Source organism: Choloepus didactylus, chromosome 21 (assembly GCF_015220235.1).
Source record: "Choloepus didactylus isolate mChoDid1 chromosome 21, mChoDid1.pri, whole genome shotgun sequence".
Lineage (NCBI taxonomy): Eukaryota > Metazoa > Chordata > Mammalia > Pilosa > Megalonychidae > Choloepus > Choloepus didactylus.
In genome coordinates this window covers 47384000-47410702 of record NC_051327.1, presented here as the reverse complement: position 1 = coordinate 47410702, position 26703 = coordinate 47384000, and the positions used below count along the sequence as shown (strand labels likewise).

At 53.2% G+C, this 26703-nt stretch overlaps 3 protein-coding genes across 5 annotated transcripts; 1 reads left to right on the top strand and 2 right to left on the bottom strand.

The window, feature by feature from the left end:
• Positions 1 to 67: 67 nt before the first annotated feature.
• Positions 68 to 6034, bottom strand: LOC119517906 (uncharaterized LOC112694756 homolog). 2 transcript variants are annotated; one of them, XM_037814969.1, is made up of 5 exons: positions 5947 to 6034; positions 5667 to 5702; positions 4745 to 4888; positions 4316 to 4471; positions 68 to 344 (listed from the first exon to the last, which is right to left on the bottom strand). In XM_037814969.1, exons 2-5 carry the CDS (start codon positions 5670 to 5672, stop codon positions 231 to 233), a joined length of 420 nt encoding a protein of 139 aa, XP_037670897.1. In that variant the 5' UTR covers positions 5673 to 5702; positions 5947 to 6034; the 3' UTR covers positions 68 to 230. The 2 variants fall into 2 exon arrangements, with proteins under 2 accessions (XP_037670897.1, XP_037670898.1); XM_037814970.1 differs by lacking the exon at positions 4745 to 4888 and having other exon boundaries at positions 5947 to 6019.
• An 11106-nt stretch (positions 6035 to 17140) lies between these two features.
• On the top strand, positions 17141 to 23261 carry TLCD3B (TLC domain containing 3B). 2 transcript variants are annotated; one of them, XM_037814595.1, is made up of 5 exons: positions 17141 to 17627; positions 18479 to 18562; positions 21116 to 21350; positions 21826 to 21921; positions 22766 to 23261. In XM_037814595.1, exons 1-5 carry the CDS (start codon positions 17503 to 17505, stop codon positions 22994 to 22996), a joined length of 771 nt encoding a protein of 256 aa, XP_037670523.1. In that variant the 5' UTR covers positions 17141 to 17502; the 3' UTR covers positions 22997 to 23261. The 2 variants fall into 2 exon arrangements, with proteins under 2 accessions (XP_037670523.1, XP_037670522.1); XM_037814594.1 differs by having other exon boundaries at positions 22230 to 22900.
• Positions 23262 to 23422: 161 nt separating this feature from the next.
• On the bottom strand, positions 23423 to 24810 carry C21H16orf92 (chromosome 21 C16orf92 homolog). Its single transcript, XM_037814597.1, has 3 exons — positions 23798 to 24810; positions 23611 to 23698; positions 23423 to 23505 (listed from the first exon to the last, which is right to left on the bottom strand). Exons 1-3 carry the CDS (start codon positions 23931 to 23933, stop codon positions 23484 to 23486), a joined length of 246 nt encoding a protein of 81 aa, XP_037670525.1. The 5' UTR covers positions 23934 to 24810; the 3' UTR covers positions 23423 to 23483.
• Between the last annotated feature and the right edge of the window lie 1893 nt (positions 24811 to 26703).

Below are 26703 nucleotides of genomic sequence, written 5' to 3'. Positions count from 1 at the left end.
CTCTCTCTTCTGGCCCTCCAAGGCATCTGCAGTCGAACTGGCCAAGGACTCCTTGAGTCCTGCCGGCAGGGAGCCAGGTCCTCCGTGGCTGGTTCCCAGGCCACTGAGCTAGGCAGGCCATTTGTGGTCCCGGTGGCCCAGAGAAAAATGTCCTGAGGCCCCCTAGGGAGGAGGGCACCACAAGGGTCCTGGGGGTTGGCCACTCCTCAAAGGGTAGGGACCCCGGGTCTTCATCGGAGCTTGATCTCAAAGCAGAGGCAATTGAGGCTCTGGCAGTCAGGAAGTTGGCAGGCACAGGCACAGTCGCAGAGTGGACAGCAGCGGGCACAGCGAGGGGCCCAGCCCTGGGGAGACGAGAGAGGGGTGAGGGAGGGGGGCAGGAGGATGGGGGACCAGAGCCCTCTCAAAGGAGGGAACAGTCCCATTTGCCCAGTGGAACAGAGGGGACCATTCCCCATTCTTGGCAATAGAGCAGTTCCCTGTGCTGTTAAATCAGCCTGAGGCGATGTAATGAACAGCAGAGTTCAGGAGCTGGAAGAAATTATTCAGGGGGTTCTCTCCTTCCTCCATTTTATAGATGAGACTGAGGACCAGGGAGCAACTAGATCATGCTGGAATTCTGGTGTCCTGATGTCCAGCTCAGAGGTGCTTCTACTACATCCTCATCTTGTGGCCTCCACCATTATGCAACTGAGAGTCAGCAGACAGGCAAAGCACACCCATGTTTTGCTGTCCATCAAAATAACCTGTTGGTTTTACGGAATTTGTCCTTGGCACGAGACCACACTGCTGGCTCTCACTTGTCATTCATTTTTGCAGGCAGCCAGTCAATGTTTCTGAGAACCTGCTCTGTGCAACACACACAGCCCATTCATGAATGATTACAAGAATCTCTCTAGTTTTCTTTGAAAATAGTTGTTTTCATATTTTAAATTAAAAAAAAATTTTTTTTTAAAAAAGAGCTCATGTCTTTAGCTACCAGAACCCTGAGTGGTGGGCCCCTTTACAAAAAGAGAAAATAGAGGCTCAGAGCGGGGAGTGACTTGCCCAAAGGCACTCAAGTAGGGAATGGAGCTGCCTGCAGTCCTGTGATTTTCCCACCCACAGACGCCTATGGCCAGGGACACCTGCTTCTTCCTGGGTTTGTAAGGGCAGGGACAGCTCATTTCCTGTTCTCTACAGAGCTAGCACAGGGACTCCTTCCTGCTTGGCAGGTATCTGAGATATGGATGAATGCTGAATGAATGGATGAATCAAAGCATATCATTCTTCCCTCTTTAGGCACCAAAGAAAGAGGTCTTCTCAGTTCCCAGGGGAAGCAGAAGTTCTGTTCCTTGGGGAATAGGAACAGCATGTTCCTTGGAGACAGACAGAACCATCCTGCTCCAACCCATTCCTCTCCTGCCCTGAGACAGAGCTGATCCGGGGCTGCCACAGGCATGGACTGGAGTCTGGTCAAGTGGCTGGAGTGGGACACACCCAGATGGCAGGGTGACAGAAGACTGGCTCCTAGATGCTGGAGGCAGAGTTAGTGACAGTCACAGTTGCACAGTTCAATCAGAGACCAGGCCAAGCCAGAAATAGGGTAATGACCTTTCAAAGAGCTGAGGTTTTGGGGTGCAGTGTCATGACTGGTGAGATCAGGTATTACTAGGGGCTCCAGTGAGGGAAAGGGATCTGCTCTCTGCGGGAAGAGGGGTTCAAATTGGGCAGGTGCCTCCATCAGAATGGCCTTGCTGAGAGAACACTGGCAGAAAGTAAAGTGGTTTCCATGTGTTTGTAAAAGGTGTGGTTTGGGGGTATCTCTGGGGGGTCGCAGTCTGAGGATCTAATCGGTTCCGTGGGTTTCTGGAGAACCACACTTCATTCTGTGCACAGAATCAGTGGCTGAGAGAAGCTTCCCTGCCCGCACCTCAGAGAAGGGGGTATTAAAAGCATCTCTTGGCTCAGTCCACTGGAAGAGTTTTACATCAAGTCAGTAGTAACTGGCCAACAGACCTCTCGACTTACCAGCAGCCTGTGGCTCCAGTGGAAGGAGTGTGCTGTTTAAATACATTAAATAAGGTCGCCACAGACTGTTAACCCTTGGGTTTCTCGAGGCTCTGCAGTTTAGTATCTTTGGGAATTTTTTTTTTTTTTTTCTGATTTTGTGAGGGCCAGCCATCTTGACTGCTTAAGAGCTCGGTTTCCTCATCATTGAAAGGAATATGTTGCCTCCTTCACAGGGTCCTCGTAGGGAGTCAGTGGGAGAAACTTTACAGTGAACCCTCCGTAAAGGGGCCGGTCTTGGGCTCATGGCTCTATTTTCCCCCAGTAGTAGTTCTCGACCCTGGTGTGCATCAGAATCACCCGAGAACTTGTGAAAAGTCACAAGCTACATTCCCGCCCCAGTCCTACTGAGTGTGGGGCCTGGGTGCCTCGATTTCCTTTTAAGCCTGGTACCTGCTTCTGATCACACCATTTCACACCAGCTATTATAATTATCTCTTGATTTCTCTATGTCCTTCACCAGAAGGTAAACCCTGTGGGGCTGGGAACTTGTCCACCTTGATTCCACTGAGCTCCCAGGGACCAACCCAGCGCCTCAACAGTTACTCCACAAATTTCTCAAGGGAATGAATGAATTGGATCCTCTTAACAAACCTGGAAGAGAAGCAGAGAAGGCAGGTTTCTCCCCCAGGAGGAATAGAGACCTGGGTTCGTGTTCTGCCTGACCCAGTTCTATAACCTCAGGCAAGTCACTCAAACCTCTGTAAGCCTCCATTTCTCCAGCTGTAGCACAGACAAGAGCTTTGGATCCCCTGAAACAATTCCACAATTTGTAGTGGTTGTGGTTGTGACTATAAAGGAACAGAGAGGCCTACGGGTACTTTGGGGAGACAGATCAAATGGTGAGAATGACCCTGCCCCATTCTGCACCATTCTGAGGCCTCCAGGGTTGGGAGTTTGCTGTCCTGGAGGGGAGGTGGGAGAGTCCATCCCTCCATGCGTTCCACCATACTACATCCTCATCTCTGATGAGGTGGAGATGGGCCCATGGCTATTGATGTCAGGCAGGCAGAAGGGGAAGGAAAAGCCTTCCAAGGACAGCAGGTCAGAAACCATTTTGTATTTGAGCATTTCCTATGAGATTTTGGGAGCCATCTTTACGCCCTCAGCCCTAGCCCTGGAACCCCTGTCTCAGCTATGCCTGGGAAACCAGAAGCACACTATTTGAAAGAGGAGAGCTCCTTGCCCAATAATTTATTCCGAAACTCAAAATATCTCCCAGGGATTTACACCAACTACAGTTAGCTCAATTTAGGAATTTGCTGGGGCTTGGTCTTCTAGGCTCACCCTTCCCCTTGGTGCCTTCAAGGTCACCACTCCAGAGAGCAGGGGCTCTGCTGTCTGAATCTCTGAACCCAAAATAACCACTTCCTGGGAAGGTGGTCGATTACATTTAACGTCTTTAAACCCACAAATGGAAAAGTGGCCTATCTGACGCGAGCCAGACTGCTCCTTGAGGATTCCATTTCAGCTGACGCTATGGAGCAATTTGCTGTGTGAGGCTCTACTGTGCAACACTGGAGAAGTGACTACAGTTCCCTTAGCCAGTTCACTCCACTGCAAAAGGGAGATAAGAATACTTGTCTATGTACATACGCAGCTATGAAGAGATGGCCCTGATGTGATGTCAAATTAAAAAGGGCAAGTTGCAGCTGTGATGAAACTATATATGGGACGACCCCAGTTTTGCTGCCCCAAATAGGTAAATACAGCAGTGACAGTACTGCATATTAGCATATGAGGGGCATACACAAAACTTAGCTACCTCGGGTGGGGGGCTGGTTTGTAAAGTATCTTTGTACTTTCTATTAGGTACTTCTATCCTGCATTCTGTGTAAACAACACTTTTTGTAATCAGAAAAAAAAAAATTGAGATAGGTTTTTTAAAATGCCCAGGTTCAGGTTTGCTGGGAAGAAAGATAATATCAATAAAGTGCTTGGCACAGTGCCTGGAACACAGTATTCACCCTTCAAACAGGAGCCACTCTGAAAGGGGTTTTGCTTTTCTTTCCAATACCATTTGCAGAAGCACTAACAATGTGCCATATGCTTTACACACATCACCTTTCTCCAGCCAACACCCTATTTTTGCTTATTATTGCTTATGTTTATGTTGCTTTGGGCTGTCTCTGCCTGACCTAGTACCTGGAACCGTGCCTGGCCCAGAGTAGGTGCTCAGTACTAAATGGTGTCGAACAAATAAATGAATACATGCGTGGTACCCAGATTGGGGCTCAGCGGGTCCGGGGATAGGAAGGGGACTCACGGCCTCGGTGGGCTGAGGGCAGCAGGCATCCAAGTAGTGGGCTGGGCTAGGCAGAGGGAAGTCGCAGGCTTCTGCACAGGTCCAGCAACAGTCCTGCGGCCCCGAGGCACCTTGCTTCCTGCAGGGGGTGCTGCAGTCCGTGCAGCAGCCCTGAGCCTGGAGATGGCAGGGCTCGGATCAGGGCCCGGCGGCAGGTAGGGACAGCTAGGACTCTTGACTTTGGGGAGAGGGACAGGAGAAGGTTCAGCCAGGGACGGGAGAGAAGGGACCCCCTGGTCCCAAACAGGAAGGGGACAGATGCAGGGACTGAATGGCAAAGGGGACTCAGGGTAAGAGCCTGTGGATGGAGTGGGGGGGTGGGGCATGACAGGATGACTGGGTCCCTCTTCCCTACAGAGCCCACCCTTTATCCCCTACCAGGCCCCTCACCAGAAGGCAGTGCCTAATCAGTAGTACTAGGCCCAGCAGCAACAAATAGGTGCCCACAGCGATGAAAACGATGGCCGGGATGGGGAGCAGCAGGGAGGGGCTGCTGACAGGGGCCGGGGTTGGATTCCACGGTCTAGAGGAGGCCTGGGCGAGCACAGGAGGAAGGGGTGACAAGGAGGCAAAGAGGCGGCTGGGAGAAGGGGAGGAACTGGATGGTGGGGAGAGAGGCAATAGGGCCACCCCTGACTCACTATCTTGTCCTCAAAACCTGCCTTTTTCCGTAGCATCCCCATTTCATCACCACCAGGGACTTGTTGGTCATTCTAGACTTTTCTGAGACTTACTGATCTTCCTTGCAGGATGGCTCTCCAAACAGATCTCTGGTGACTGACTCCACTGCTACTACCTTTTTCCATCCCTCAGCCTGCATTCCTGGCCCCTAATTGTCTTCCAATTTGCAATTTTGCCCCTTTCCACTCCTTGTGTGTCCCTCCCGTCCTTACAATCCATCAGTGGCTCCCACTGAGTCTGTTCAAACTTCTTGTCTCAGTGACAAAGCCCCCAGTCTAGCCCTGCCCACCTTCTCCTTCCCTCCCCTTCCACACTCCAGCCATGCTGAAACCCAGCAGTTCCCCCAAATGCCCCTCACTCCCACTTCCAGGCCTCCGCCCAGGCTGTTCTCTCTGCCCAGGAAGCCTCTTCTCCTGGCACACTCAGCAAACTCCTCCTTTCTCTTGCCAGGACCAGTGGGTGCCATCCCCTGGGAAGTCCATCCCTGGCACTTTCTCTCTCTCACGGCTCTTGTCCTGAGTTGAGAGGGCTTATGCTGGGTAAAGATATCCCCTCCCCACTCCGGGTGAGGCAGGCAAAGTCAGGGTGAGTTTAGGGCGCTGAGGGGGGCGCACCAGGCAGGGGAACTCACGTCCATGGGGCAGGGAAGCGCCAGTCAGTCCGGGAGCTGCAGGGGAGAGAAGGTCCTGGGCCTCAGAGGCTGCGAGGGGCCGTTGGACTGGGATGTCCACGCCCCTCCTTGCATTTCCCGTTTGGGGAAACCAAGGCTCTGCGATGGCCCCGGTACCGGACGGTGGGGGTCAGATATCCGAGGATTCGAGGGCGACGCCTCCCTCGCAGGCCCGGGCCCGGCCCAGGCCACGCACACCCCGCTGTCCCCACCCCGGGGCTCCCTCCGCCGACCCATTCACCTGAAACCTGGGACCCGCCTGCAGTTCACGGATCCCGCGCCGCTCTGGATTCCACCCGCCTTGGCTGTAGTGCCGCCCAGAAGTCTCCCGCTGCTTCTTGTCGTTGCCATGGGGACCGGAGCGCGGCACTTACGGCGGCCGCCGGTTCCCAAAACTCCTCCCCCCCACTTCGCTTCTTCCGCTTGCCCGCATTCCGCTACCAGCTTTTCTCAGCCGCCGGTCGCGGGGCAATCCCGCGGTTACTGAACGGCCGAGGTCGGATCCTCATGCTATGCTGGAGGTCGGAAGAGGCCCCCTGGGTCCTGGTGTTCCACCAACGGGGGACTGAGCACCAACTTGCTATGTGACTGGGGCGGAGGAACTGAGCCTTGCTGAGTCCATTTCTTCACTGTAAAATGCTTCACAGGATATTGTAAAAATCAAAACGACTCGTTAATTGTATGGAATTATCATTGTATGGAATTACCTTTACCCGCTTCTCTATTTTTACTGATGGCCATCCTAATTTAAGATTTCATCACCTTGTCCCCTCACACTTCATGTCACTGTCAACGTGATTTCCTACAACCCATATCAAATCTTGCATCTCCTTTACTTGACAATTAGAAGGCTCCCCACTGCCTCCAGGATAAAGCCCAAATGCATTGGCCCACTCCACTCCAGCCCCTGCGTACCTTATGGTTATGTATTCACAATGTATGGGACTGTGTGCCAGTGTAACAGAGAAATTAGGATTTAGGGGATGATTATGATTACTGAATCATTATATAGATTTTTTTTTTTTTTTTACTTTCTAGTGTATTCAAATAGCCAGAAAGAACTACCTGAAATTGCTAACTTGTAATCCAGTTGTCTTGATCTTTGATAATGATTGTATAACTATCTAGCCTTTATCCTGTGGCCTTGTGATCGTAAAAACCTTGTGACTGACACCCTTTTATCTGGTTTTCCAATTTTAGTGTCTTCTAATCACAAAGACAACTCCCTAATGTTAATAAAGGAAATTGAATCAGCTCAGAACTAACCATTGACTTGTTCTTGTAACGGTTAGCTTAGTTCTAGTGTAGCTCCACTCATACTTGCTATTGACATGGTAACAACTCCATCTTCCCTTGTTTGAATCCATAAAAACTTGGAACTCCTTAGACTCCGGGAGACAGATTTTTAGGCCAATAGGCCATCTAATCTCCTGCTTTCCACCTAGCAATAAATCCTTTCTCTCTTTGAAATCCTGGTGGATTGGCTGTTATGTGCATTGAGCAAAGAACCCACCACCATTGATCAATATCACTTTTTGTCCATGTTCTCCAGCCCTGATGTACCTCACGATAGCTGCTGTCCTGAGGATTTCCTACCCCAGGAGGCAGTCACGGAAATAGCCAGCATCTGGCTCCCCAGGTCTCAAATCTCCCCTCCCACCTTCAACCACACTGAAAGATCTCAGCCACCCCCTCAGCCACCCTCAGCCCTCTCAGAGGGGGCTTCCAAGCCCAGAAGTCTAAGTGTCCCCAATATCACCATTTTTGATTCTAAGGCAAGGTCAGATTGCCTTCTTGGAGTTGTCTTTTTGTCTGTCTCTTCTCCTTTGCAGCAAATCCCGAGGGCCAAGATGAAGCCAGTTGCCACCTCAACTCCAGAAGAGGCCCCAGGTGATGCATACCCCCTCCCTCTCTTCGGCTCCTGCCAACAGAGAGACGTCAGCTTTGGCAAGGCCTCTGGGTGCACCTGGGCCTGCAGCAGCCAGACTCACTGCTGCTGGTGTTCGGTTCCCACCATGGCTCATGCATAATGCATGAGGGTGGACAGAGCACCAGGCCCGGTCGTCGCAAGGCAAGCCAATACAAGGAGTGACATGTGACAACACTTTGCCAAGGCCCCACTTCAACCCACATGGCACCATTTGTTGGGGGCAGGGGAGAACTGACTTCCCAGTAGCTGGGTATTATATATATACACATATAAAACATATTTAGCTCTGCTGAAATTTCAAAACTGGACTACAGATAGATATTATCAGTAGTTCTGCACTGCCCCTGGGAAAGAGAGAAATAGATTATGTATCCCCGGTCATCATGGGGTGAGTGGAAGATGCGAGAGTCAGAGAAGGCCCTGAAGATGAAAGAAGCTTCAGCAAGCTTGGGCTTGGGTGTGGGAAAGGAACCTGGGAGTTCTGATCTTGATCTAATTTTTTCAGGCCCCTCCTGTTGACATCAGACAATATTGTCTCCCAGAGATTAAGAAGAGGTTCACCTGCCTCCTTATTATGAAAATGAAAGGCCTGTGGTTAGATAATTACCCTGGGGAAATAAAGACTGCTGAGCTGAGCTAGAGCTACCATCAGTAGAGGCCTCTTCACAGAGCTTACTTTATTTAATCCTCACATGAGATCAGAGGGGCAGAATCCAGTATTTCCATCTAATAGATGGGAAGGAGTCACGGTCCAGTTGAAAAAGAACTTTAGTGCAGGCAAGATCTGGGTTTGAATTCCAGTTCTGCCACACTGGGTCTGTGTGAGCTGGGACAAGTGAATTGCCCCCTCTGAGCCTCAGTCTTCCTCATCTGAAAAGTGGGGGTTACCATAAGAGACTGGCAGGGTTTGTTGGAGGGATTAGAGAAAATGTGTGTAAAGTAAGTACCTAGCATAGAACAAGGGCTCATTGAAATATATAACACAATGACAACAGCAGCTGACAGGTAGTGAACATTTACAATGTGCCTCATGTTCTAGAGGCTCTGCTTTTGCTTCCATTTTATAGCTAAGGAGCCTGAAGCTCAAAGGACTTCAAGCACCTGCACACGGACTCCTGGCCAGTGAGTGGCGGAGCCAGGGCTGAGCCCAGGCAATGGGATGTGGTGTATAAACAACTGGAGCTCAGATAGGTTCTGAAACTTGGTCAAGGTCACACAGCCAATCTATGGGAGAAATAATAGCCACCAAGGCTGGATCCTTGGTTTTCTGACTCCCAATCACCTGCTGTGCCACTCCACTTTTTCTGGGGTGCAGATAACGGGTGGGGCTGGACTTGTTCAGAGTGGTACCTAACCTGGGACAGGTACAAAGAAAAATACTAAATAATAAATGTTCTGGGCACCCTGGCTGGGACTCTCCCCAGAGCACGCTTGGGGTGGGGTGAGGGTGGGGGGAATCGGACCCTTCCCTGGGTATCAAGTGGGAAACAGGCCAGTTTTGGCTGTTTATTGATTACTTAGTCACGGTCTTCCAGGACGTCACGCCCGCACACCTCCGCGGCTCGGAGGAGGCGCTGCTCACGGGAGAAGAGGAGCCCGGAGGAGCGGGAACCGGTAAATTCAACGGCCAAGTGTGTGTCTGGCTCTGCGAGGACCATGAGGGGGTGAGGGACTCCCCGGGAGCCAGGCTGGGGAGGGCCAGGTGGGGGTGCAAGCCTGAATGGACACTTCCATGGGGTCGCCCTGCACTGCCCCTCTCCCTGCGCCCCTGCTGACTGCTTCCCCCAGGCCTGCATGGCCGGGGCTGAACTCCCAAGTCAGAACAGCCTGTCTTGGTCTCCCCTCCTCCACGGAGGTGTTTAGAAACTCCTAGTGAGACAGGCTAGAATAGGGCACTCTGGGCAGGCCAGGGGCCTCGGTCAGCTCAGATGGAGAGTCAGCATCAAGCCAGAGATGCCAGATGGAGAGCAAGAAGGGCCGAGCCAAAGGGGGACCAAGCCCTACTTCTCAAAGCCAGCTGAGATAGACAGGCCGAGGGAGAGAGGAGGGGCTGGGTGGAAGGAGAACCAGACCCCAGTTCTGAGAATCAGCTGAGATGGAGGAGAAGGAAGGATTAAGCCAGGGTGGGGGAGAATGGGCATTTCCACCCCCAGCCCTATCCTAAAGCACAGCAACAGGCTAACATACAAAACCTGGACATAGCTCAACCAGGTGCCGCCCCTCTCTTGGGCCCACCGGCGCTGACCTCTCCAATGTGTGTTCCTTCTTACCAATCTTCACTATTTCCCCACATGCACCGGCTTTTTCAAATAAACTTTACTGCTTGCTACTATTCCTCTTGTCCCTGAATTCTTTCTTAAGACAAGAAAAATAAGCCTGCACCAGAGCTCACCTTGGGTGCCAACCAGGCTCTGGCAACAATAGAACATCCAAACGGGGTTCACAGTGTGTAGAATGCGTCCCATGCCAGGTTTATTTTAAGGGGTACAGGGGTTCAGCAAGAAAAACAAAAACCACAAGAAACTTATCCTCTTCCCAACTCCCTTTCCATACTTCCTATTACCCTAGGAGAAAGTCTCATTTTGCTGCCAGAAGCCTTTTAACACCTCTCTGATCTGGCTGCACTTATCTCCTCTCTTCTCTTCTCTTTTATTAAACAGGGAGAGCAGGCCTCTGTCCAGGATGCTGAGCAGGTATCTACCTAGAATGTAATAACATGTTTTATCATTTTATTTTTTGTTACCTTCTACTGACAAAAGGCAACTGGTTTTCCATTTTCGGCACTGACATAAAGTTTCCTTTTGAAGCCCATGGTTAAAGGCGGGGACTGTGGAAGCCAGACCCCCCCGTTCAGATTGCAGTTCTGCCACTTACTACCTGTGTGACCTTAGACAAGTCTCTAAACCTCTCTGTGCCTCAATGTCCTCACCCGTAAAGTGAAGGCAATAATGGTATCTCCCTCTTAAGCTGCTGTGAGGATTATGTAAGGTAATATAAAGGGTTTAGCTCCCTGCCTGACATCTAGTAAATGCTGTAGAAGTGTCTGCTACTGTTAGGTCAAATAGGGCAAAAAGCCTGAACTGAGGTTTGGAGAACACTTCTTTGAACTGATCCCACCATTTTGCACACGGGGAAACAAAAGTTTGGAGAAGATAATTAAGAGGCTGAGCTGGGATCCTGATGGGTCTCTGGATTCCCAGTCCATTGGCCAGTCATTCCAATTTTGTACAATTAATGCAACCTCTTGAGCCTCAGTTTATTCATCTGAGAAATGGGACTGATAGTCTCACCTTGGGTGTTGGGAAGGTGTGAGTACAGGTGCCTCAACAGGTGAGTGTTAGTATGATGCCTTTCAGGTGTTCCCAACAGGGGCGCTAACAACGCCTTCAAGGGGACAATTTTTAATTGTTTCTTGGGGGTGGGGTGAGGAAAGAAAAAAATATCTTTCTTTAATATATAAAGCCCAGATATGCATATAGTACATGAGGAGATATACAGTATATCTATGTTATTAAATTTGAATGAAGGAAACTACAATTTCTCTAATAAAAAATTAAATTAAAAATTTTTCACAAGGGGTGGCAATTAGAGGGGGGAATTGTCCAAAAAGGCTCCTCATGGAGAAAATAATGAGAAACAAAGTTGAGAAACACTGTTTTAAACCAAAGTTTTTTCAGCTTGGATTCTTGGGTCCTTACCCACTAGTGGGTCATGAAATCAGCCTAAGGGGTTGTGAGCAGCATTTGGGGAAAACAATGAAATGAAAAAATGCCACCATGCATTTCAGGAAGTATTGTAAGAAAGTTTGGTTTCTGTTCACCACGTGTTTGTGTACAAGTCACAAAATAAAATGTATCTCTCATGGGCCACTGTAAAAAAGAGTTGAAAGCAATTGCTCTAAACTACTGTTTTTCTTTTTCTCCTTTCATTCTTTCTCTCTCTGACAAGCCCTGAAGCTCTGGACTGCTCTGCTCTAAAGAGGAAGAAGTTGATGATGAAGGAAAGAAATGTAGGAGAAACTCCAGATGCCAGTGAAAATTGGGCCTGACCTTTACCAACTCATGGAACTTTCCTCCCTTCCTCCTCCTATATTCCAGGGTAAGCCGCAGGGTCAGAGGAAAATGACTGTCCCTCAACACCAGAGGGAAAAATGGCTTCCGCTTTGCTGCTCCAAGACTGCTTCGCCTCGTTCCTTCCTCTCCTTCCCTTCCCATCCCCTCTCCTCCCTCCCTCTCCCCTCCTCTCCCCTCCCCTCCCTTCCCCTTTTCCTTCCAGCTCCCTTCCCCTTCTCCCAACTTGGAAGGCAGCAGTCACGTGGGCCCCAGTTTAATTCCCAGCTCTGCCACTTACTGTGTGACCCTAGCCAAACCATGTATCTTCTCTGAGCCTGTAAAATGTGGAAATCATTCGTAAAGGTCGTAGCGAGGATTAAATGAGGGAATGCAGATCAAGGATTTTAGCGTGGTGCCTTGTATACACAGGTGCTCATAGTTGTAGCTAACAGGTACTAAACGCCATGTGAAGACGTTTCTATGCATTATCTCTAGTCCTCACACCAAGCCTACTCTAGAACTGGAAAGGCAGCAGATGGGGAGAGCACACTTGGAGACAGGCTGCCTGGTTTCAAATCCCAGCTCAGTATCTCTTTGGATGTTTAAGGGCCACCTGTATTTGTGTGGACTGCGCTGTCGACATTTTAAAAAGGAACTTTCTTTATAGCCCCCCTTAATGAGTTCACCTTACGGCAAAATGGCTAGACCTCTAACTGCAAGGGAGGCTGGGAAATATAGTTTTAAAATAGGCATATTTCAGTCTCCAACAAAATAAGGAAGGCGAGAATGGATACTGGTCAGGCAACTAAAAGCCACACCTTCAATGATCTGACTTGCTCTTGGTTTTAACTTTAATTTTTGGAGGCTTCTTCAGAGGGGAAAAAAGAAATGAAATGGCTAAAGAAAGCAAGAATTAACAGAGATAAACTCTGAAAACACAACTGAATTGTTTAAGTTGGTCTTCAATGGTATTTTGTATCCCCCCCCCCCTTTTTTTCAGTTCCTTTAAGGAAAGTTTATGAACTTTCTGTGCATCACATTATAGAGACCAATATATCCATAAAATATGGTTGAAAAATCCCAGCTCAGTCATTTCCTGGCTGTGTGACCTTGGGCAAGGCACTAAACCTCTCTGTGCCTGTTTTCTCATTTGCAAAATGGGTTCAATGATAATCCCTACCCACAAGGTTTTGAGGAAATAACTTGACATTTTTAAGCCTCCAGATCAGTCTGGGCCACAGTAAATGCTATGTAAGCAGCATTTCATGAGCTGCCATTATTATCCCAACTTCACAGGCCCACAGGGGTTGTCATTTGCCCATTATTAATCAAGGATTGCAAGAGCCTAACTTGGTACAACATTTTTTAAATTGCAGTTTAATTTAGTAAACCTCGAGAACACTTACACGTATGCACCTGAGATCTATAGAAGGCCATTCCCACCACCCGGGAAGGCTGCCCCCTGGGGTCTACTCCCAGTCAACATCCACCCACCCTCCCCCTAGTTAACCGTAGTTCTGGATTTTCAGGGTAGATGTTCCAGCTCCACCCCTGAAAGAGAACTGCCCATCAAGCCATGAATTACTTCTAATTGGCCAATCCTGCAGCAGGTGCTGCAAGGCCCCTCCCACACGTCCCTCCACCAGGAAGCCAATGAGAAGGCATGTGTGGGAGAGGTTGGCCAATGGGAAGAGGGCATTTTCCAAACAGTCTGCCAATAAGAGGGCAATGTTCTCGCTCTCTCCAACTGCCTGGGCAGAGGCACCACGTGCCCTTGCAGTTTGACATCTTTGAGGCAGCCTGAGAAAGTTTCCTCCAAGCAGCTTGAGGAGCACAGGATGGCAGGCCCCCACTCCCCAACACCCCTCCTGGGCCTTCCCTACCCCTCCCCTCCCTGGGGTGGAGGGGAGGGAGGCTTCTACGGATAAAAATACTGTATTTGTAAATAGAGTCTGAAAACATGTGTCTGAAAAAAAAAGATTTCTCCTTTTTTCCACCTTTTTTTTAATGGGATAATAATTGCTTTAGCTTTTCCTTTTCTTTTTTTCCTTTTCAAGAAATACTGTTTTTGAATTTCAAATATCTTTAAAAATTGAACACACACCCCTTCCTTTCTCCAAATCTGGGTGCTGAGGGTCCCTCTCCATCCTCCCAGCTTGCCCCTCAGACGTGAGGCTCTATGAGAATTTTGAGGACCCAGGAGAAGCGGGAGGGGACATGGAAAGCTTAGGGGATGGGATGAGGCCTCATTGAGGTAGAGCAGGTGCCTCATCAGGCTTGAAGGCAAAAGAGAAGGAATTTTAAGGTGTAAGGTTCACCGGGAGATGGACCAGACCAGCTTCACGGGTTACATGCAAAATGAATGAAATTGTTGGCGCTGAGTTTATAACGACAAATTAGGATGTCTGATTGTCCTGACTGAGAGAGATTTAAAATGCAATAAGGATCCAAAGCAGATTAGGGAAGGGCTATGCCCAGTGGCTTCTGGACGGATCCCATGGGTCAGTGGAGTTATTGGGATGAAGGAGGCTGTTGCTGGGGGTGGGGTGGGGTGTCTCTGAGTCTGAAGGGTGCAGTGTGGAGGTGTCTGCATTGCCATCTTTTTTAACCTTCTCTACCCCAGACAGGCATGACCCTGCTTTTTGCGCTAGGCTGCATCTTCTTCCCTCTGTGCTTCGCTGTTTTCTACTGGGGCCTGCAGAGCCACTCGAGTCTGCAGATGGAGAGAAAGGAGGCCGTTTTGGTGGCATCCAAGTAAGAAGACAAGGGCGAGGGTATCCTTCCTGGAGCCAGGGCTGCTGGAGGTGGAATCTTCCTTTCAGGAGGTGAAACAGAAGCAGAGTGTGTGTAGGGGTGGGGATGGGGGATTAAGAATCAAAGGACACCTCTGTGGGATCTTTTGCCAAGTCACTGAAGTTCTTTGAACTTCAGAGCCCTCCTTTTTCAATGGGCTTAAATAATACCAGCCTCCCATTCTTCATGGAGCTGTTGCATGAGGTCAGATGAATTAGTGTCTTTAAAAGTCAGGGTTGCAAACTCCTGCAAGCAGCATGACGGAAGCAGACTCTGAGGGGATGAGGGGACAGCGGAGCTGGAGGACTCAACCTGCCATCTAATGGGGGCAGCAGGGGCTCCGCTCAGCCAGATGTTACTGAGAATGTCAGCCCAACGGTGTCTGATCTTCCGATTCTTTTATAAAGAAGTTGAGCTTTCATGTGAAATCTCCCCATCTTAAAACACTGATAAATAATTTAGAATTTAAGGAAATGCTCTACTGGCAACAGTATACGGGCCAAACAGAAACATCTGTGGGCTGGGTTGGGCCCTTGGGCTGCAAATTGATGACTTATACAAACGTGGGCTGTCATCAAACCATGGAGAAAGGTAGAAGTGGAAGAGGGCGGAAGGCAGAATTCACTGGGGTGTCTAAGCCAATTCCTAGTGGCAAGAACTCCTGTCTCTATCTGCTTTAATTCATATTATTGACCATGAAACCCCAATTCCTGGGCTGATTTTGTGGTTCTCAATCAAATAATGATAGTGGCCCACCCTCCCCCCCAAACGCGGTAACTTTTTGTAGTTTTGCTCATGTTCGGCTTTGGAATCACACAAACAAGGGTTTGGAAATCCAGCTTGACTAATTTTTATAGCCGGGTTACCTTGGGCAAGCTTTTTATTTCACCTAAGCCTCAGTTTCTTTGTCTGTAAAACAGGGATACCACCATCTAGCAGGATTGAATAAGAGTCGGCAAAAATCACCTCCCGCAAACACTCAGGAAATCAGGTCCCTTTCCGCTTTCAGGGAAGCCCGGGCGGGGCGGGGGGGGGGCAGGTCCTTCTGTCTCTAACTCCTTCTGCCTAAGGCCTTAGACGTCTCAGGAGCTGCTCCTACAGCTCGCCACTAGGAGGCAGCACAAGACCACAAATCCCAACCCCTTGCCACTTTTGGGGTGATGGAGAGAGTGGGAAAGGCAAATTCCGTGGTTATAGAGGCGGATCTAAGGGCAGTCCTGGGGACCAGAGTACGGTCTGGGTGGCAGGCTCCATGGCGTGCAAAGTGCCCAGGACAGTGGGGCTGAGGACGGGAAGGCAGAAGGAAGCCCAGGGAGGCATCGGGGAGGGGTGAGAAGCCTGGAGGAGGGTAGTTCTGGTTCCAGCTGGGGCTCCCTGCCTGCACTGTGACCCTGGCTGAGTCACTGGGCCTCTCCTTCCTTAGGGCTGATGCGGGGCTTGAACCAGCCAATCCCCTAGGGCCTTGCCTGCTCTGAAACCGGGCTGTTCTGAGAAGTCACAGAGGAACAGGAACCAGAAGCATAAAAACCTCCCAGGAACAGAGGGAACGGGGCCTAGAAAAGGCGCCCTCGGGCTCCAGCTGGGTTTTCCCACAGGCAGCGCTTCTCCAGCCTCTTTCAAACCTACCTTGCCACTCTGGTTTCTAGCATGGAGCCTCGGGACCCTTGCTTGTCTCGTATAAGAGGAACAGGTGCAATCACCTCAGTTGCTAGTTAGATGAGGTCATGGAACAACTTGTAGCAGAGTCGGCGGCATACAAGAGGCGCCTCATATATGCTTTTGTTTCCCTTAATTCCTTTGGGGTGAAGGAAGTGATGGGGGTGTGTGAACCTGAAGAATGCCGAGTTGAAGTGTTTTTATTCCCAACCATTCCTTAAACCCACCCTTTGAGAAGGCAAGCTGCACCGCTCTCTCCTACTTCCTCCCCCCAGGGAGTCCCAGCTCCCCTGCTGGAGAGGGTGCTCCTAAGCTGGGTCCCTAGGCAGGCCCCCTTGGGACACACAGAGGTGTATGCAGAGGAGGAAATGTGGGGCCTTTCCAAGTGCTGGTGGGAAATGGGGTCAGGCCCAAATAGGGGGGGCTCAGTGCCTCCTCCCAGATGGCTGAGGAGTCCCTGGCTACCTTCCTCCCCAAGGGAAGAGCCCTCCCTCCCCTGGATCTTGTCCCTGGTGTCCCCCTGTGCCATAGCTGCTGTCTCTTTAAGGGCCTCCCGCCCTCCCCTTTTCTCAGCTCCCCCCATCTCTGTCGCAGCAGCCGCCGCTGTGGCTCAGAGCTGCATGGGGAGACGCTGCTGCAGGTCCGGTTTCTTGGTGTCTGGTCGGTGCCGTCATTTCCCCACCCCTCCCCCGCCCTCCCCAAGCTGGCGGCCCCCCTCCCCCTCCCCCTCCCCACCGAGGGGGCAGGGGGCTGGGGGCTGGGCACGAGCCCTCTGTAAGGCCATGTGCAGCAGGGACAGTGGCGGCAGGGAGAGGAGGCAGTGGAGGCGGCAGAGCGGAGGTGACCGCTGACCACTGGCGGCGGCCGCTCCTCTGTCTCCCTCCCTCGTCCCCTCCCTCCCTTCCCTCCCTTTCGGGGCTGGCATCACAGTCCCACCCACCCCCACCCCCCACCCCGCCTTCTCGGGCCCTCCCAGCCTCTCCACGTAAGCCCCCCCCACCTGCCCTGTCTCCCTCCCCTCCCCCATCTGCATCCTCCCTCTGTCCTCTCACCAAGTCCTCCCCTCCTCGTCTTTCCCCATCCCTCTTACTAGCTTTCTCCTGCTCCCTTTCTCCAGTCGTCCCTCTCTCCAGCTCCCCCAGCCAGCTTGCCCTCTCTCCCCATTTCCCCATTCCCATCTAACTCCCTTTCTCCCTCCTGGCTCCTTGCCCCATCCCGTCCCCACCCTGTCCCCTTTGTGCCCCTTCCTCTCTGTCTCTTTCTCCTTCCCTGGCTTGGCGCCCCCTTTCCACCTCTAACTCCCTCCGGCTCGGCCTCCCTGTCCCTTCCCAGCCCACCTGTCTCCCTGCCCGTGTCCTGAGCCACCATGCTGACCCCGATGGTGGCTGGGGGGGTGGTGTTCCCCGGACTCTTCCTGCTCTCCAAGAACACGCTCCAGCGGCTGCCCCAGCTGCGCTGGGAGGAGGCCGACGCGGTCATTGTCTCAGCCAGGTAAACTGTCTCCCTGCCCCGCCAGCCCCTCTCCCCTTCTTAGGCTTTAGGGGGGTGGCAAGGGACCCCAGCCCTACCCTGAACCCTTGGCCCTGGGGGGTCCTGGGGGCTGCCCCTGCAGTGGTTGGTGGGCTTTCCCTCCAACCTTCCTTCCCTCCTCACTGCCTTTCTCACTGTCCCAGGAGACAGCATCCAAATCCAGCCATCTGGTCTACTAGTGTTCAGACTGCTTTCCTTTCCTGCTTCCATTCACCCTCCCACCCTCCAAAATAGGTCCAGCATGTGACCAAAACATTCCTATAAGAGATTAGGGAACGTGAGGCAGGGAGCTGTGCATGTATTCAGGGGGTGTGTTTGGGGGGACGAGGGATGGAGGAGTGAATGGTAGAACTCCATACAACCCTGGAATCAGGGCCAGACTCGGGGAGGGGAGCAGGGTGGCAGTCAAGAAGAGAGTGGGAAAGTAGCCAGGGGGAATTCGAGGTCACTGAGGGACCAGAGCGAGGACCAGCACGATGACTGGGCAGCTGAGTGGTGTGAGAACAGGTCCCAGGGCTTCCCCGTCTCTCCCTGTGTGCTGTCCCCTCCCTTCCCCCAAAGAGCCCTTGTTATCAGCGACACACTCCGGCGTTATCTCAACTCAGGATGACCTGGCTGGACGTGTGCAAGTCCAGGAGGCAGGAGCTGGGGGTTGGGGGGATGAGCCCTGGTCCGGCCCAGCCTTGGGAACGATGGGAAAGGCCTAGCCCTGAAAAGTGACACCCCCCCCCCCCCACTGAGCACAGCAACTAGACTAGTGAAGGGGAGAAACTGAGGCACACCTCTATCCATTCCTCCCTCTTTCCCCCCAGGCTGGTATCCTCCGTCCAAGCCATCATGGCCTCCACGGCTGGATATATTGTCTCCACCTCCTGCAAGCACATCATCGATGACCAGTAAGTGCCACGAGGCCACCCCTACCCAAGTTCCAGCAGACTGTGTAGATGCGCCACGCCAGGGTAGCCCATGTCTTCTGGGGAACCTCTTCAGTGGGACCCAAGCCCTTAAACTTGGGCCCGAGCAAGTTAACTGCGATAGCTGCAACTCAACACACAGGGATAAATTTATCCACATCCTGTCCTTAAAGGTCAGACCAGGAGGAGGCGTAGGGATCACAGAGAATTCTCAAAGCAGTTCCTACTGGGCTTCCCAGCCTCTTGTATTGTAGTAGTTTTCAGTGTCCTTTCCTCCTCTGTGTCTTCCCACCCTCTCCGGTTTCAGACCCTGTTTCCAACACTCAACTGGGGCGCACCCTGCCCCCCTGATGCCCGGCTCACCCCTCACCTCCTCCCAGAGTCCAGGTGTCCAGCCCCAGCTCCATTCACGAGGGAGGAGAGTGGAGAGAGGAGATAACACAGACAAGGCCACTGACGGTCAGGCTAGTTGGCGGGGGGCGGGGGGGGCTTGTGCAGGGAGGGAGGAAGAAGAGGCCAAAATTTGGCACTGGCAGCTGCTGCAGTGCCTGGTGCTTGCCAGAAAAGACCAGGCAAGAGGTGGGGCCAGAGGGAGGCGAGGGCCCTGTCCATGGTGCTGACGGGCTCGAGGTGACCCTCGGGCTGCTGCTGAGCTGCCGCGAAAGGCTCTGCTGACGCCCTCGCTCTCAGTGGCCACTGAACCCAGGGGACATTGTCAGGCTGACCCTGATCTAACAGTGGCACCTCTCCTTTATTTGCCCCCTCTTTCCCTGCAGAGGGTTTCCCTCGTCTATATGTTGAGGTAGCATTCCCTGCCTGCAAGGGCTGCCGTGATGCACGGAACTGATGTGTCAAATGCTTAGAACAGTTCTTCGCTCGCACCTGCTAGATGCTTAAATCTTTCTTCAGACCCTGCCCTCCTTTCACCCTCTACCCCCATCCTTCCCATCGCTGGGGTCCAAGATGACCAGGGTTCTGCCCACCAGGCATTTCATCCTCACACCTTCCTATACAGGGGTCACCTTTTGGCTCCTTCGTTCCCTCCTCCTTGGTCTGTTCTTATCCCCCCCCCCCCCACTTTTAATCCTCAGGTGGGTGAAGTGGATCAGGGTTAATCCAAGGGCAACAGCTGTTCCTGCTTCTGAGCACCTAACTGCTGGGAGGGTGAAAGAGGAACTTAACACTTCCTGTGGCCCCCCCAGGGCCTGGCAGCCCCTCTTCCCCACCCCCACCCCCACCAGTGACCCAGCAGTCCCAGGTCCCATCAAGTCTGCTGGGCCTGGCTCCCTGCCGCTGCTTCTCGCGGGCCAGTGGGGCTCTCCCTGCCCTCCTGCCCCGTTTCTGACCTGGGCTACTTCTCTCCTCTCTCCCTGTCCCACTCATCCTTTCAGCACCACTTTGTCCTTTGGGCTCCAGTATCTCTTTCTGCTGAAATCATCCCTGTTAGAAGTGGGGTGCTTCTCCCCTTCCAGGCTGCTCTCCCTGCTGCAGGGCTTGTGTTCTGCTTCTGTCTCATCCTCAACCCCGGGTCTCCCTCCACTTCTCCCTTTCAGCAGCTCCTGTTTGGTCTTGGCTCTTTCTGGGCAGTGTCCAACTAACTTTTCTTCAGTCCCTCCACCCAGGTGGGCCAGATATCCCTTTGTGCCCCCGCTGCCACTCCCGACTTGTCACAGGATGACAGGGTTTAAGAGAGAGTGCCCAATTGCTGACTTGAAAAGAATAAAGGCAGGGTTGCATATTCTTGCTCTTTTCATTTTTGTTTACTCTCAGAGTACACAGAACTTTCTCTGCTGCTGGCTCCTTGTACTCAGCGTTTTCCTCTTAATGCTTGGCTGTGCCTGAAAAAACAAGAGCCTGGGCCACACTCGGGCAGAACAAGCAGCAGTGAAGTGCCACTATCTTCTCCACCGGGCCTGCTTCCGCCACCTCTCCCGAATATTCTAGGGGCGGTGGGCCGGCGAGGGAGGCCTTTATTCCTTGGCCAGGTTACCTGGCTCATGACTTAGTTTCCTCTGTAAAATGGTTTGTTTGTGTGTGTATGTGTGGGGGGGGACGTAAGCAAGTCTATGCATGGAAGAGGTTTAGATATTAGAACAGTGTCTGCACCCAGTAAGTTGTCAATTAACGTTAGCCAATATTATCCCTCCTGACTGCTGTCATTGCCTTTACCTCAGCTGTCACCCTTACCTTGACTGAGCCTCATTGGCTCTCTGCATCTTTGCCCTTGTGAAATAGAGGATATGAATAAATAGGAAAAATGGTGATGGGAAGGTTTAGAAGTCAGACTCTCCTGGGTTTGAACCCACCTCTCCCACGTAGCTGTGTGACTCTGTGACCTTGGGCAAATTTTTTGCTCTCCCCCACTTTGGTTCCGTCATGTGTAACCAGAGACTCCGCTTCCATCCCAGGGGCATTATGAAGATCACAGGAGAGCTGCCTCCAGGAGCACCTGGCCCTGACCTGACACTTGGGGGCTGTCTCTAACTGTCCATTTCCGTTCTTCCTTGATTGCCCTCTTCTCTCTCTGCCCAACAGACACTGGCTTTCCTCTGCCTACACGCAGTTTGCAGTGCCCTACTTCGTCTACGACATCTACGCCATGTTCCTCTGCCACTGGCACAAGCACCAGGTCAAGGGGCACGGTGGGGACGACGGGGGGCCCAGCGCCCCGGGCAGCACCTGGGCTGTGGCCCGTGGCTACCTGCATAAGGAGTTCCTCATGGTGCTCCACCACGCCGTCATGGTGCTGGTGTGCTTCCCGCTCTCGGTGGTGAGTGCTTGGGGAGCCAGGTGGGCTGGGGGTGCTGAGAGCCTGCCCCTCCCTGGCCTGCCCTGCCAGCCCTGCAGAGCCCAGGAGACCCTGGGTCTAGGGCCTGACCACCGGGCAGGCCCAAGATGGGACCAGAGAAAGCCACACCCCTGGGGAGTTTCCTGAGCTCCAGCCCAGCCCCATCAGCAAGAGGGTGTGGGGTCAGCCTGGCCCGAGCTGGCCCCTACCCTGCTGTGGTGCTTTACAGCCCCTCATGCATGTTTCTGAGTCTCAGTTTCTTCTTCTGTAACATAAGGTCTAGAATCTTCCCTGCAGGATTGGTGGAGGGGTATAGTGAGCTGATGCACCATGTGCACTCAGACTTGTCAGAGCAAAGCAGCCCCAAAAGAGACAAGAGGGGAGAGAGGAAGTGCAGGGGCTGCCCGGGGATCCAGGAGTGAGCCCAGCCCCTTCCCCTCCCTTCCTCTCCTCTCAGGTGTGGCGTCAGGGCAAGGGGGATTTCTTCCTAGGCTGCTTGCTGATGGCAGAGATCAGCACCCCCTTTGTCTGCCTTGGCAAGATCCTCATCCAGGTGAGGGGGCACCTGCAGGCAAGCGGGCTTGAAGAGATGGCACGGGAAGGGGAGGGGGTGAGCCTTGCCAAGGGAATTGGAGCTTTCGGAGACCTGCAGGGAGGCTCTAAAGGACAGGCCAAGTTTCTGGCCTGGGAGGAGGAGATAGAGGCTGGGGTAGTGGTGGGAGGAGGGGGAATGCAGGGGGGTGTGGCAGAGGGGAAGGTTGGACGCGGTGGGGCAAGGAGGGCGGCAGAGCCGGGGAGGCGGGGAGCGGGGAGGCTGGCACCCCCTTGCCCAGCCCCAGCCCGGCTCCCCTCCACCTGCAGTACAAGCAGCAGCACACGCTGCTGCACAAGGTGAACGGAGCCCTGATGCTGCTGAGCTTCCTGTGCTGCCGGGTGCTGCTCTTCCCCTACCTGTACTGGGCCTACGGGCGGCACGCGGGCCTGCCCCTGCTCGCCGTGCCCCTCGCCCTCCCGGCCCACGTCAACCTGGGCGCCGCGCTGCTGCTGGCCCCGCAGCTCTACTGGTTCTCCCTCATCTGCCGTGGGGCCTGCCGCCTCTTCCGGCCCCGGGGCTCCCCGCCGCCCTCCCCCTGCCAGACCCAGGACTGAGGGTGGGGCCAAGGGACCCTCCCCGCTGCCCCCCTCCACAACCCCCCTCCCCATGGAACTGAGGGGTGGGGGTTGGGGGTCAGGGGCCTCCTGCCCTGACAGCCCCAGGACAGACAGATGGACTTGGAAGGGGCAGAGCCCCTCCGCAGGGACCAGGCAAGAGGGGGACCTCTTCTCCCCATAGCGCCTGAGCTGAGGGCTGGCCCACCCCTTCCTGCACACCCCCTTTTCTCCAACCCCCAACCCAGGGAGAAGGACCAGAGGAAGGAGTGCCATGTGCCATCTGCTTAGGGCTTGTGAGGGGACTGACGCGAGGGACTGGGGAGTCAGAGAACATGGACATCCCAGCCCCTCTGCTGCAGCCTCCTCTCCACTCCCCCGTCACCCGGGAGGGGAGGATGCCCCGGCTGACCCCCATGGCCCTCCGCAGGCGCCGGCTGCACCCCCTCCCAGCCCCCTTCCAGGGGAGGCCAGCCTGAGGAACTGTATCTGGCCAAATTCAAGCCCAGTTTGTTGTGGGATGGGGTAGAGATGGCTGCTCCCCACCAGCCTTCGCCATGCTGAGCAACCCCGGGGGCAGGGGAGGGGCGCCCAGCCCCCTGCCCGGAGGCTGCACATCTTGCCACCCCCCCCAGGCCCTGGCATGTCCCTGGTGCTACAGACCTCTCAAGGCTTGCTCCCATCTGGGGCGGGGGACCCCCGGGGGGTGATTTACAGACGCTAATAAAGACCTGCGTGAAACCACCAAGGCCTTGCTCTGGTGGTTCTTTGGAGCTGGGGAAAGAGAAGCTAGCAGCCTGGGGGGTGGGAGGAACGGGGACAGGATTACCACAAGAAAGGGCGGGAGCCCAAGCCGGCCACTGAGAGGTCAGGGAAGGACAAAAAAACAAGACTTTTATTTCTCAGCAGGAGAAGAGGACAGGTTTGGGTGTTCAGGAGCTGAGTCCAGGGTCCTTGTCTGGCTCTTTAGGCCCCTTTCTGGCAGCTCCTATGGGGAATGGAGATCAGAGGTGGGAGGTCACTCACTGCCCCCCACCCCCAGGCTTTCAAGGAAGGGTGAGGCGGGCAGGGGCTTGGGGGGCACAGGCCTTACATGTGGGTGCAGAACTGGTAAAGGAGGAAGAAGACGGCTGCCCCCAGGGCGGCCACCAGGATGTGGTGGAAGAACCCGGAGCCGGAGTCTGTCAGACAAGGAGGGGGAGACGGGGACCCTCAACTCGTCGTCCAGGGCAGCTATCCTCCAGGCAAGGAGGGAGGCCTCTTCTCAAGTTGGTTCCTACCTGTGTTTACAAAATTGACAGGCTCCTCACCAATAAACTTGGACAGGGCCAGGAGCCTGGCTTCATCTGTGTCTGGGTAATCGAAGAAGTCAGGGGCATCTAAGAAGAGCCAAGACTCTGCTTCTGAGCGCGACATCCGGGCACTGCCTGGGCTGGGGGCTGGGGAAGCAGAAGAAAGTAACCACAGCCCAGCAGACCCTTGACCCCAACCCCACCCCAAGGAGCTGAGGCTGTGAGCATTAGTGCAGCTCTGGAGGGGCTTGGTTTTATCGCCAGAAACTTCTTGAGGGTCAGTTGAGCTCTCCCCAAGAAGTCCTGATCTGGGACAGGGTGGATGGGAGAGAAGGGTGGAGAGAAAAGAGAAAGGCCCAGGGCTGTCCTCTCTCCCCAGTCCCTAAGGACACTGTGGCCCTTTTCCCCAAGACTTCTGCCTTCTCCACTGCTCCCAGGATAGCCTCCCACCTGTCTCCATGGCCCCCAGCCCAGCGAGCCACACCAAGACACACTGCCAGGGTGTCATGAACCCTCAATCCCTATCACGGGGGGTGGGAGCTCTGTGATGTCACACAGCCCGGAGCCATTCTAAGCACACACTCTGGGGCAAAGGGAAAGAGAATGTGTTAGGATCTGGGATGCTCCCCACAAACCCAAGTCAGCAGAGAAGAGGTTGGGACCCACAGAGCCATCATGCCTTGGGATGTCACTGATGAGAGAATGGTACCAGTGGCAGCCCCAGAATTTATAGACAGGAGGGACTTGGGACAATCTTGCTGGAAGCCAGGGCAAGGGAAGTTGCATTTGTATAGCAGGTGCATTTGGTGGGACAGGGGCTAAACCCTTCCGGTTACTCTTTGGGTCAGCCATGGGCAGCTTTTATTAGACGCTTATTACTATGGCAAGTACTTAACAGATTCATTCATTTAACCATGACCACAGTTTTATGAGGTAGGTACGGTCATGTGCGTAATACACCCTTCCCAGGGGCTCCCCTTTGCATTGTGTCCCCAGATTCAGAGACCCAGGAGTGTCCCCCATCCCCCAAACCCTGCTACACAGTGCTCAGGTGAGGACGATGCTGGGGTGAGGACTCAAGAGAAGTAACAGGCTTTCCCCACTAGGTGGCAGCAGTGCCTGGGTCTGCCTGCGGTTTCACCTCCTCTCACCCAAGCGCAGCTCCCCCACTCCCGGCCCTCCTCCTGCTTCTTCCCACAGGTTGCATCTGGTGCTGCAGGAAAAAGGGGTAACTGGGCGAATGACCAGTAACGGGGGTGTTTGTAGGAAGACTCTCGGCCCATCATGAGGCAAGTCTCTTGGCCATCTACAGAGCCTTCACCGGCTCCCCTTTCTGGGTCTCAGTTTCCCCTTCTGCAGCCAGTGGACTCCCCCAGGGGCCATCGCATTTTTTCTTCTCTAGTCCCCACTTTTCCTGCTTTGCCATTTCGCGACAGTCACTTCCAGCCGGGTACCCCCATCTCAGCTGGTAAGAGTTAGCTCCCTTCTGATTGGCAGTCGGGCCTGTCTTTCACAGACATGCTCCGCCCCACCCAAGCCCAAGGACACTTCAGGGTCTCCCTGATCTTACGACAGAAGATGCTCCAGCCTGGAAGGCATCTATTGGACAGCCCGGGGTGGGGGGTGGGGGTATTTCCACGACATCCCCAGAGCTTGGTGTGTATCTGCAGGGCGTGAGGTCCTCTGCCCTAGAGATGGAGGCTCCTTCCTCGGCTGGACACCTTCTGAAAGTCCAAGGCCGCCCACTCTCCTCACAGCAACCCTGGGAGGAAGTCACCATTTTCAGTTTCTATTTCCTAGACACAAACGAGAGCAGAAAGAAAATGGGAAAGAGAGGACAGGACTAACATCTATGGGGCCTCCGTTGGGACAGCTTTCCCCTACACATTGCTTCTAAGAGAAGAAGTGACTTGCCCCAAGTCAGGACCTAGCAAGGGGAAGCAGGGACTTGAATCCCCTCACCCCACCCCGGCACCTGGTTCCTGACCCTGGGCTAGCTGCAGGGAGGAGTCCAGAGTCTGCAGCCTTTGGGGTTGATTTTTCAGCTGTTTCTATTGCCTCAGAGGGAATCCAGCCAGCTCTCTTTATCAGAAAAGGCCCTTTAGACTCAAGCAGTGAATTATCTAGTCATTCATCCATGCAACCACTCGATAAAAGAATTGAGTTCCCGGTAGGTGCTGAGTTGGGCACCCTTGATGACTTAGATAGAAATCACCAAGGCTCATCATTGCTCTTGGGGAATCACAGGGGGGAGGAGGGGGAGATAACACACGGATGCGTGTCATTAGTCTAGAAGGCTAACTCCTGGGGGGTTGTCTACACTTGCTGTCTCCATGCCTTCCTCGCCTCAGATTTATTCTTCAACCCCTTCTGATCTTTCTTTTTTCCCACCCCTCCACAGAAGCCACTTTTGTCAATCCATCAATGACCTCTTACTTCATCAAATCTCATGGTTACTTCTCTTTTCATTCTGTCTCTGTCTATCTTGGGAATCAGCTTTCCTGGCTTCAAGCATGGGAGCCATATTCCCCAGTTTTCAGGACCTTTTTTCCTCTAACCAGCTCAGCCTTAGACCTGCTCTTGGCTTTCTCTGTCTCTCTCCCTAGGTGATCTCATCATTTCCTGGCTTTAAATACCATCTATATGCTGGTGACTCACAAATGTATATTTCCAGCCTGGACCTCTCCTCTGCGCTCCAGACTCGTATATCCAACTTCCTGCATGATATCTGTTTGCCTGTCCAAAAACATCTCACATGCAGTACAGCCCAAATGGAGCTCTCGATCAGCTTCTCTCCAAACCCCGCTCCTTCCCGAGACTCTTCATCTCAGCAAATGGTTCCACCATTACTCCAGATGCCCTCAAGACAAAAACCTGGGAATCACTCCAGATCT